Raw genomic sequence first — 12,403 nt, 5'->3', positions numbered from 1 at the left:
GTGGGTGTTGCCACCGGTCGACCTCCCACAATGCACCGCATGCTGTAATCGCAAAAAGTCACTGGATTTTATATAATTTCTTGTGTTTTTTTTAAATCGATCTTTCATGCTAAAACGCTGTTGGTTGTAATAAGTAAACATTGTTTTGTTTAGAAGCAAAGGCGCGTAATTTGTAGCCTACCGTTTTGTAGAAATACTTCGCATTTACTGCGGTGTTTCGGCACGACCTTAAGAAGTATACACTCTGGTTTCTCTTCATCTCGTTTAAATCTTTCGCCTTTTACTAAAGATTTCCGTGGGGAGGAACATTATGAGTATTTACTAATTTTTAGATGCCCTGCCGAAAGGAGGGGTTCCTATACTGGTCTAAAATGAGAACACTAAAATTGATAATACGTATTGATTTTGGTGGGGTATTTTGCAAACTCAATTATCTGAATAGAGTTTACCTGCATAACACTAAGATTTATTAACTAACCGATTGCTTAAGAATTTGCTGAGTTTATAAACAAATAAATAAACTGTATCGGGACTATGGACATCCCAAAAGGGACAAAATGCACTCAATATGTAAACACATACATGAAACATTGTCAGAACCTACAACTACAGAAAAGTCTGTTACACTGACTATATCACAAGTATACTACAAAAACACTTAACTACAATTGAAAAACAGTTAAAAATTAATATAAAAATACAATAAAACCTGCACTTTACTTCTTTATTGTTTCCTTATGCTTCTTAATCGTGGAGACGCTTGATCTTGGAAAAATGTATTCTGTTTAGTTCAATTGTATTTCAGTGTTTTTATATAGACTTATTGTACTACAACACTGAGTAAGAAATTACATTAGTGGAGAAATGTTTAGTGTTCCTGTGTTGTTCTTTTTGTACATTTATCCACATTAGGCATAATAATTTTTTTTACAATAAGTGTTTTAAACTCGAAAAAGGTGATTCTCACAATTTCTCAGAACCCCCAGCTATAATACAGATTTGTCTCATACGCACACTTTGATGACATATAACTGCACCACTCAAGCAGAGCGCTGAACAAAGCAGCTGTTCATTGTTAATTTGAAATTATTATAAATTTATTATAATGTATGGTACAGCACACGTACTGTACTGAAATGTGATGTGTGTTGTTTATGTACAGTATTACTGTGTATTGTATTACAGTAATGTCTATTCTATAATTTAAGATTAAGGGAAAATATACTTGTATTTAAAACAAAAAAGGTAGGTTAGGTAAGGGGGTGGTTTGGGAGGTCTGGCACGGATTAATTCTATTTACATTATTACAAAATAGGTAAGTCAAGGGTCTACTGTACCTTAAACTCACCAGTGTTACACAATACACTATTTTAAATTCAATGTCTTATATTATATTTTCCACATAAAAATACAAAATATACAAAATAAGTACTTTTGAGGGTGCTGTCGTAGCGCCAGGCAAATGTAGCAACATTTTACTATACTTCTTATGAAAGTATATTTTTCTTACTAGTGTATGTAAACTGATTTATTTCAAAGGTCATACACAAGTTTTCACAAAGAAGGGAAAACGCATTCGTAATATTTTATCGTTTGTATTTATGAATATTTAGCGTCTGAATTTTAAGGGATCCGTATATGACAACTCATTGGAACGCATGCGCTATATTTGGGTTTTCCTATTCTGGAAAACCAAACAATTCAACTCCTACAGATGAGACCAAACCATTCCAAATGTATTCTTTTTTTATTAGATACGAATCTAATTATCAAGATTCTTGTGGGTTAATCTTTATAACACAATACTAGTAATTATATTTATTCCTTGGTCATTAATTGTACACATATAAGCCTTTTTAAGATATGTTTGATTTGTTGAGTGGTTCCCTCTCCGACTGTTTGTGGTACGTTCCTGTGAGTCCGGCTCTGACAGCGCTGCCCAAGAAAGAGGGAGGGTAAACATGGCGTCTGAGCAGGTTTGTTTGAGAATGAAAATAACCTGCTTTATAACCATATTCTCTGACTTTTAAATCATTACTTCTATTAAAATGTAGCTAACATCATAGCTATTATTGCATTGTATTGTAGTGTTCTGCATTATAGTAATATTTAGTGAGCGACTCTAGTTATAGGTTTGCGGTTTTCTGCATGTTCAATGTTAGACGCCTACATGGAAAACATGACTTCATTTTACAGTGTTTCATGCTGCTGTTGTTGTTTTTGCTTTAACTGCCTGTGTTAAAGTTTTATTTTTATTTAATACGTACGTGAGTTATTTTTATATTTTAATGTTTAAAAGGCACACATGTGAAGGTGGGATTTATTTTTAGGCATACCGTTACTCAGTAGCTGGAGACAGACAGTCTGAGTGTGATGCGTCCTGTAGCGCCGCCCTGTGGTTGAAGTGGGGAATCTCAGCACCTTTAATTAAAGCACAGCTGAATCAGTTGCTTGTGTGACTGCCAAAATATTATATTAATTTCTACAAAGTTCTGTTTTTAAAGCTTTTAGTCTTGAATAGTTGTGTTTAATTCATCCTAAAGTTTTCATCTAAGCTGTAAATATATCATAATGTATTACTATATCTGATTATGTTACATTAAATAATATACACAAATATATTTACATTTCTTATTCCTTATTTTAAACAACACGTGTTTATCTTGGGTTCTAGTGTATAATGTCTAAAGGACACATAATATTGTGCACGTTTAACAATGTTGCAAAGTAATTTCCAAGTGTAGTTTGTTCCTCGCAGTATGTTACAAGATCTTTACAGCAGTGTGGCAAAAAAACAAACACCACATTGGATTAAATAATTACTTGGAATAATGTCTTACAATTTGAATTCAATACAGTTTCTAGGAGTTTTATCAACTCCTTTATCAAATTTATTTTGATTATCTTTAAAAATGCTCTTAAATTATGCATGCAATGACAGGATATGAACAAACGTATGCAGAGTTGTTAGAAACCCCATTCCAAAATTATGGGCATTAATATGGAGGCACCACCACCCTCTTTTTTTATACTTTTGGTAAGGCTTTCCACAAGATTCACTTGAATATTTATTTAACTGACAAAAATAGAAAGAAAAGAAGTTACAGCATTCCAATAAGCAGGTGAATTAGTAACAGGTGAGGGAATCATGATTGGGTATAAAAAGGAGGATCCACCAAAAGATGATGGGTCATGGCTCACCACTTTGTGCCAAACATCATGAGAGAATTGCCAGCCAGTTCATAAAGAACATTTCACCAACTACTGTTCATAATATTTTGAAAAGATTTAGGGAATTTGGAGAGATTTTAGTCTGTGCAGGGGGAAGCCGGAAACCACTGCTGAATGTGTGGGACCTTTAAGCTCTCAGACAGCAATGCATGAGAAACCGTAATGCTGTTGTGATAAATGTAGCCACATGGGCCTTGGAGTACTTCAGAAAACCATTGTCAATGAACACAGCCTCCACTACATCAAGAAATGCAACCTGAAACTGCTGACCACAGGCTATTGAGCAGCAGAAGTCTTGTATCAAGCTAGAATGGATAAAAACTCCACTTGCAAAACTGCGGCAACTAGTGTCCCCAGTTCCCAAACCATTAAAAAGTGTCATTAAAAAGAAAGGTGATAGAACACAGGGGTAAACACACCTTACTACCTTATTGTACCTTATTACCTTATTAAAACATAATATTATTATAACAGTTTTGCTAAAACACTTAACATGTTGATAAGACATGTATCTGTGTAGCTCTCATATTTAATGTGTTTTATTTTTCATTTTTGTAGGAGAGCTCAAATGGGCCAGTGAAGAAGTCAATGCGAGAGAAGGCCATTGAGCGAAGGACCATAAATAAGGAACACAACAGTAACTTCAAAGCGGGATATGTTCCCATAAAGGAGGAAAGGCTGCACAAGACAGGGCTGAGGGGTCGAAAGGGCAATATTGCAATATGCATCATTGTCCTGCTGTTCCTGCTTGCACTCATTAACCTAATTGTAAGTAAAGTTGTGATGAGTTAGCCACTTGTGGCCAAAAAGATGTACACACCCCTTTAAAAGATTGAAGTCACCCATTGCTATCAGGTGTATTAATTATATAAAATTCATTGTTTGTTTGTAACTTTGTTGCAACAGTTTAGGGAAGGTAATTATGTCCCTGTGCACAATGCAAGGTCCTATAACCAATGTTATACATTATCGCTCAGGTGACATTGGTTAGACATGTATATGATAAGTGGTTTAGATCCACATAAAGCAATGCAAATTTCAAGCAAACTCATACTTAAGTCCTGCATGAACCACAGGCTGAGCTATCAGAGCTTTAGCTGTTTAACTTGCTTAGTTGGTATTAATTATTAGATTTAACAGATGTATTCACAGCTCCAAGATATGAAGTGTAACTGGCCCACAATGCACAGTTACAATGTGATAATAACACATGTTGTTTTTGTGCTCTTGCACTAGAGATGTAACGATGCACCACAAGATGGTTAAAAATCGGTGCACATGTGCCACGATTCGAATCGGTTATTCATTTAAGATGAATCGGTATTCACTTTAAACAGCAGAGGGCACTGGCGCTATTCACCTCACCTTATTGACGTCACTACAGGGTTGCCAGGTTCAGAATTTTCCAGCCAAATTTACTTATGTGAGGATACTTTCTTTATTTGTATTATTCATTTATTTATATAATGTTGGATTTGTTTTAAAATTTCATTTCAGTTTTTTTACACAATAAGCATTATTTGGCATAGTTTGTACCTACCTCAAATAAAAGGGCATTCATTATTTAGATAAATAAAAGATAAGCACAAATACAGTATTTTACATTTACATTTTCGGCATTTAGCAGACGCTCTTATCCAGAGCGACTTACTGAAGTGCTTCCATAGTAAACATTTTATTACTCTAGTCAACAACAGTCCAAGAACACAAATCTGCTAAAACCTGTTAGAAGCAAAGTGTTTTGGTTTTTTTTAATGAAAAATAAATTAATAAGAGTATTAGTAGGGAAGTATTATTTTATTTTATTTTTCTTTAAAGAGAAATAAAGAAAGCTTTGTCATAATTTATCTTCAATTTCATTTTGTTTAAAATAATTGGGCAAAAAATCGTATCGGATCGTGGGTAGAGTGTATCGTTACATCCCTATTTCCACATTTTTACCAAAACTAAAATCCTATTGCTCTGATAATACAATCTCATAACACATCTTGTGTCTTCTTGTGTGTAAGATAACACTGGTGATCTGGACAGTAATACGGATAGGCCCCAACGGCTGCGACAGCATGGAGTTTCATGAAAGCGGACTGCTGCGCTTCAAGCAAAAGGCTGATATGGGCGTGGTCCATCCACTTCACAAGAGCACTGTGGGAGGGAGGAAGGACCAGGACCTTGTCATCACAGGCAACAACAACCCAGTGAGTCTAGACAACAACTGTCTATAGTTTCTGATATATGAATCTGTAGATGTATGCACACATGATACTTTGATTATACTACTTCAGTTAAGGCCTCTTTTAGACTATATGTAATCGGATTAAGCTACCTATGGATACAACCCTACAACCCAGTAAAGAAATGTCAAATGCAATACACACATAATTGCTTTTCCATAGGAATGTGAAGAGTATGTGCCAAAATGAAAACCTCTGTTACATTGTCATGATGTCACTTCACCCATTGGTTTTCACTGTACGATGCTATAACATGCCAAAATAAAAAGTAAAATGTCCATTGCATTGATTTAATGTTGCTCGACCTCTTAACAGCAAAAACAATACATGCAGGTTTGCATTATAAATAATGAAATTCTAAATTTGTAGAATTTAATACAAAGCAGCTTGAAATTCAATAATTAGGCTTGCAATTGGACAGTGATTATTTTTCATTCATGGCACGAATACCACACTGCTTGGACTGAAATACAATAAATGTACTGTGTTTTGTTGTGGCACATTCAAGGCATCACACTATATGAAATATAGTACAGCTGCAAGTTGATTGCATTTCACGCTGATTTGTATTCTTTTAAATGCAACCTGCATGTATTGTTTTGTGTTTCATGTATTGTTAAACTCTTCTATCTCTTACCAGTTCTTACTCTGAATATGCATCCAGCAGGAGCAATCTTTGTTGTAAGGAAAGCGGAAAATAATTCCAGGTCCAAGAGTGATTTTTCAAAAATTAATACCTCTTTTTTGAAGTGACACCATGTTGACATATGCAATGCTAGAAGGTGTTTAACTCTTTAATCTGTTGTTTTTTTACTATGTGGCTGCCTTGTTGTCTACTGTAAACTAGGAGATATCCCATAGTCAAATTAGTGAAGTGCATGTAGGTTTGATCATAATCCAATTATTTGCAGAAATATGAATATGGTGTGCATGTAAACCAAGGGTGGGCAGGCAAGTAGCAGATTACAAATTACATGTGAAACTCATTAACTACGAAGCAAAGATGACCTACCTTATTCAATTTTAGTGGGAACACTGTTGTTGATAACCTTTTTCGACAGGGTAAAAACGCTTTAGAAATGGTTGGTAGTGTTTGGAGTGTGTCATCTACTGGAATCTGAAACTGAAATGAATGCGGTGTTTAGGACAATTTTGTAAATACTCTCCTATCTGTGCTTTAATAAGTATATAAGTATAAGTATAATAAGTACTTTTGTGGGGATTTTCTAGGTAGTGTTCCAGCAAGGCAACACCAAGCTAAGTGTTGAGAAGGACAAGACATCCATCACCAGTGACCTAGGAATTTCATTCACAGACCCACGTACACAAAACACCTTCTTCAGCACGGACTTTGACAACCACGAGTTCCATCTGCCTAAACAGGTCAAGGTGCTCAATGTGAAGAAAGCCTCCACAGAAAGGGTGAGGGTTTCTGTTTCACCTTTTAATTTAACATGCAACATTTATATATAATGCTTTACAGTAGAAACACTATTGTAACTTAATGACAGGGTGGACATTATTTTGTAGGTCATGCATCCTGTGCATGTGTTTAGACCTATAACATCCAAACATGCATTACTGTAACATATACATGACTAAAAATGAGCAAGTAAGCAAGTCATGACCACACTAAAGGTAAGACATATCTAAAAAGATGCATGGTTGTAGCATAAATGTAATTAATAAATGAAATGTCATTTTAATTTTGAATAGTTCCACCGATCATTATATAAACAATATAAATGCATAAAAAGTTTTCCTGTTTGGATTAAAATCTCTAAATTTGTCTATAAGTAGAGCTGACACAGGCACACTGAGGGTGAGTTGGGCTTTGTTTCAGATTGGCACTCTACCTCTGTACAAACTGTAACTGCACTCTAAATTAGAATTAAGTGTCAGCTGCTGTAAATCAACTTAAATGACATTTTTAACTAACAGGAAAGTGACTTTTGTGTTGATTATTGGTTAATGGGTTAACTATTGACATTCCTAGTTTAAACTTTTTTATTAGTTCAATATAATATAGAGCTATTAAGTATTGCAGCACTTGATCTTTCTTATTTAAACAATACCCAGCCAAAACCCTGTGTTAATGTTTTTTTCTTCACTGAGCGAATTACCATTCGATTTATTTATTACGAAAATGTAATGTTATTAGTAATTCAGGATTGTAATAATCATTTATGTGACGAAATAATTAGAGGTTAGTACTTTTTTAAGTTAATGTAATTAAAAACATTGTTTAAATAACTGCTGATGTGACACAACCATGTGCATAAATTATTGCATTGCATTAAACAGTTCTGTGAAAGGATTACAGAATATAAATATTTCTTAAAGGCCTATTGGGAGCTAGACTGCCATGACATTTTGGCAGTACTGTTCTATTACAGCTTCCTCTATCATGCAAAAGAAAGCATAATTATTCAGTAGACAGCTCTGTATGTATGGCGGGTCGAGGAACTGGTCGAGGACAGGAGAGCAACAGGGTTCCTAACTACTGATACAAATGTGACCTCTGCTGGCAGCTTGCGTCATCTGCACGAAGTGGGGAACTCATGAAGCAGCATAGCCAGTCTCTGTATGCGATACAGCTCTCTGTGACGTGAAAAACAATGGCCTGTAACTGCATACCTGTCAGAGGGGACACACCAGTGATAGTCTGTGGCTCCTCTCAGCCAAGGCAGGGGTGGTGCAAGCGGCAGATAAATTACAATCATTTACTGGAAACAACAGGATTAGAAGTTCAGGGTTTGTTGTTTGTTTATTGGGATTTTAACGTCATGTTTTACACTTTGGTTACATTCATGACAAGAACGGTAGTTACTCATTACACAAGGTTCACTTCACAAGGTTATATCGAACACAGTTCAGTGTCTCCAATTCACTTCACTTTCATGTCTTTGGACTGTGGGAGGAAACAGGAGCTCCCGGAGAAAACCCACGCAGACACGGGGAGAACTCCACACAGAAAGGACCCGGACCGCCCGACCTGGGAATCGAACCCAGGACCTTCTACAAGTTCAGGGAGAAAATGCAAGAATCTACAAGACTGTACAAAAATCCAGGCTTAATCCATAAAATTTCACTAACATTTTTGATGTAATAAATACTATTTTTCATGTTTTTATTTAACAAAAATGTCCTTTCACAGATCACTAGCAATGCATCCAGTGATCTGACAATCAAAGGCGATGGCAAGGCCATCATCCGTGGCAATGAAGGCGTCTTCATCATGGGCAAGACTGTTGAATTCAGGATGGGTGGTGGTATTGAACTGAAAGCGGTGAGTATTGGTTCAGCTTTTTTAGACTGGTTCATAAGAGATCAGTGGCAGTGGTATATCTCCTAAACCACAGTTTAATCTGCACTTATTTTAAATACAGCTGTGATTTATTCATCGTTATGTATTACTTTATGAATAAATAGATTTCGATCTGTAGTTTCAGTAGTTTGTAGTTAAATGAATTACTTATTCACATGCAACTTGAAAAAGATCAACAAGTACAGATGTACATTGTGGAATAATATATGTTAATTCATTTCTACACAGGAGAACAACATCATTCTAAATGGTTCAGTCATGTTCAGTGTTTCTCGCATCCCTAACAACTCTTTCGATAGTGAGCTGTACTTCAACGAGGGGCTTGAGAGGTACAAGTTGTGTATGTGTGCAGACTGGACCCTATTTAAAGTGAAGGTCAAATATCCAAACATGGGCTGCGCAACCACGGACAACCCCTGTGGATCAGTGCAATGAGAGAAATGGAAGTTTCTTGTAAAATGCACATTAACACACCAGCCATCTTTTTGAGAATTGCTAACAGATTTGGAGATGCATAAGACAGTTCAGCAAATATTCATCAATTCTTCACATAAAGATTCATCCATAGCTGACATTGCATTAAAAAATTAACAAACTGCTGTATTTCAGTCTATACCATACATACAAATAATAATATATGCTTTTATTGGCTTGGCCATAGAGCCATCTATGATTTATCAATACTTTCAGGCATTTTTATAGTTGCTAATCAGTTCTCACTAATGCACCTGAAGGTTTTATAAATATTTCTGTTACATATTTTTACCATTATACCAGGATTATACTGACATTTTCGAAGGAAGTGGCATTATAACCCTATGGAAACCCTGTTACTCTAGTACCTCTTGGCCGTTAACTGGAATTAACTCTTTTATTTGAGGGAGGTGGGCTTGTTACTAAGGCACATGATATGTGGCAAAACCGCTATTGCTGACTGTGCCATTGTTTCCTATGGATTGAGATGGTGGCACTAACTTTGCTGCTGCGCTACTTTAAGCTACCACTTTAACGCACGGTGTTTACCGCTTGCCGCTGCACTCAAAGTTCACTCTGATAGAACTCTTTTATTTGTGCAGACAAATAAGACAAATTGTTTACATTTATATGACATAGAAAGAAGCGAAGCACACACATGGAGGAGAGAATCTGATTCTCACTGTTTTACAAAACCCTGAACTGTTTCATTCAACCTTAAATCCAGCATGAAATTGTGAGAAAAATAGAGCATGGCGACAAACATATGCAGGCACCTATCTAAAATACTTCAGGTTTTAGCCACATGCATTGCTATCAGCTAAATAAAATCACTTACATAAAATAAATGATGTGCAGTGTCCTGTTTTATAAAGGCATGTTTGATGAGTTTCAAGTTTTAAGAGGAGAAATCCTTGTAGACTACACAAAGCCTGACCTCTACCCTATTAAACATATTTAGGATGAATTGGAATGTTGCTAGTACCTGCCATACAGACGCACTCCAAAACTCCATGGAAAGCCTTCCCAGAAAAGTGGAGGCTGCAAACACTAGAGCCACTATATAGCAATTTTCATGGTAAAGAACAGGATGTCAACCAAGCTGGTCAGGTGTTCACATATTTTTGGCTTTGTAGTGTATGTTGGCAGCTGATTATGGGTCAGTTCTCCAAGATTTGACTTAAACAAGTTCTCTTTTTCTTTTCACTAAACCAAATATTTGGTTTGTAAGGGCCTACTTCCCTCCTATAAGGTCTTTTTGAGATAACCCATCATGTCTGCCTTTCACCAGCTGCACTGCAACAGATGCTAAGCTATTTAACAGTGTTTTTTTATTCTGTTGGTTTATGTATGCATTATAAATAGTATTAATTCTACATGCCCAATTAAGTTTACATCAGTGTTCCATAAGATTTTAAACACATTTAACTTTATGTGCTGGGCATCAATGTACTCCATCATACAAGAGATTATTTTTTGAGCTGATGTTTATGATTGTGTGTTGTGTTTTAAATAATATGCTTTGATAAGATTGAAGTTGAAGGTGTGGTATTTTAGTCATTTGACGCTTTGTGCAATATAACACATTAATGTGTTTGGGTCGCAGTGTTCATATGTAGTATTTATTTTCATCATGTTTTGGTTTTGAATTTTACAAATGTAATAATGTGTTCAAATTAGGGCTGTCGAAGTTAACGCGATAATAACGCATTAACGCGACCTCAATTTAACGCGATTACAAAAAATAGTGCCGTTAACGCAAATTCTAGTTCATGTTGACACTTGACTGGTAGAACAAACATTTTAATGTCGGACTTGCCACCGTTTTTCATTTGCGGTTTGTTAACATAATGTAACCGATCGTCGTAGTGATGTACTTGCTTAATAAAGAAATAAATACACGCTATATTCACAAGTTGTCGGGAGCAGAACACTTTATTACACTTAATTAACTTCTTCTTCTGTACCGAATACCGGAAAGCTGAGTCAAGCACGTTAGTTCATGAACTATGGAAGCCCCAAAGGGTCAAAACACACTCACTTCGTGTAGAAACGTCCATCAAACCATTGTCACGATACAACCACAGAAAAGTCTGTTACAATAACTACGCCTTATCCCATCTAAAGCACCGCTGATCTACAGTGTTTGCTGATGGAGAAATTCTAACCTACAATCTGACATTTACTGCCTAGTATGTGAGTGAATAAAACTCCCTTACAGTTTTCTCTTGTCCCAGCAGTTTTTAACATCAGTACATTTAGCATAAAATGTGTTCACCATTTTAATTGTAACATTTCACTTAAAAATCCTTGTTTTCTATAACATTTACACAGATTTTTTTTAATGCAATTAATCGCGATTAACTATATGAAATTCTGAGATTAATCGCGATTAAAAATTTTAATCGTTTGACAGCCCTAGTTCAAATATATATAAAATGCAGGTATGCTGCAAGATGAAATAATCAGGTTTTTCATTGAAGTGCATTAAAATGTTTGCATTAATAAATGTTGGAACACTTTTAAACACTGTGAGTAGCATTTTATTGTGTGATCTAATGCATTCACTGTCCATCCACTCATCTCAACCAGTGTTTTCATATTAAACAAAAAATAAGACTACAAAATAATTCAACCACTCTACAACCATGACAAGCAAAGAAGCATCTCAGAACACACACCATGTAATACATTGACCAGGCCACCGTTATGACCACTGACAGGTGAAGTGAATAACACTGAATATCTCTTCATTATGGCACTTGTTAGCGGGTGGGATATATTAGGCTGCAAGTGAACATTTTACCCTTAAAGTTGATGTGTTAAAAGCAGGAAAAATGGGCAAGCATAAGGATTTGAGTGAGTTTGACAAGGGCCGAATTCTTTTACATCACGTGGATGGCCGGGTGTGTGTGCATCACTTACCTGGGGAACACATGGCACCAGGATGCACTATGGGAAGAAGGCAAGCCGGCAGAGGCAGTGTGATGCTTTGGGCAATGTTCTGATGGGAAACCTTGGGTCCTGCCATTTATTGGGAAGTTCCATTGACACGTACCACCTACCTAAGTATTGTTGCAGACCATGTACACCCTTTCATGGAAACGGTATTCTCTGATGACTGTGGCCTCTTTCAGCA

At 36.0% G+C, this 12,403-nt stretch overlaps 1 protein-coding gene and 1 non-coding gene across 2 annotated transcripts; both read left to right on the top strand.

The window, feature by feature from the left end:
* Positions 1–239: 239 nt before the first annotated feature.
* LOC134320954 (U5 spliceosomal RNA) lies at positions 240–354 on the top strand. Its single transcript, XR_010013763.1, has one exon. It is a non-coding gene; the product is annotated as a U5 spliceosomal RNA (small nuclear RNA).
* Positions 355–1,882: 1,528 nt separating this feature from the next.
* sgcb (sarcoglycan, beta (dystrophin-associated glycoprotein)) lies at positions 1,883–11,776 on the top strand. The gene is made up of 6 exons (XM_063002089.1): positions 1,883–1,976; positions 3,790–3,999; positions 5,241–5,426; positions 6,693–6,884; positions 8,620–8,751; positions 9,019–11,776. Exons 1-6 carry the CDS (start codon positions 1,962–1,964, stop codon positions 9,223–9,225), a joined length of 942 nt encoding a protein of 313 aa, XP_062858159.1. The 5' UTR covers positions 1,883–1,961; the 3' UTR covers positions 9,226–11,776.
* The last annotated feature ends 627 nt before the right edge of the window (positions 11,777–12,403 follow it).

The sequence above is a fragment of the Trichomycterus rosablanca genome, chromosome 9, assembly GCF_030014385.1.
Source record: "Trichomycterus rosablanca isolate fTriRos1 chromosome 9, fTriRos1.hap1, whole genome shotgun sequence".
NCBI classification, from domain to species: Eukaryota; Metazoa; Chordata; class Actinopteri; order Siluriformes; family Trichomycteridae; genus Trichomycterus; species Trichomycterus rosablanca.
Note: the sequence above shows the minus strand (reverse complement) of the source record. Positions and strands in the feature narration are given on the sequence as shown.

What these genes read in the sequence shown, in the direction of transcription:
- sgcb (XM_063002089.1), top strand. An exon ending in TTGCACTCATTAACCTAATT is followed by an intron (nt 4,000 to 5,240) that starts GTAAGTAAAGTT and finishes CTTGTGTGTAAG; the next exon opens with ATAACACTGGTGATCTGGAC. An exon ending in GTGGTATTGAACTGAAAGCG is followed by an intron (nt 8,752 to 9,018) that starts GTGAGTATTGGT and finishes ATTTCTACACAG; the next exon opens with GAGAACAACATCATTCTAAA.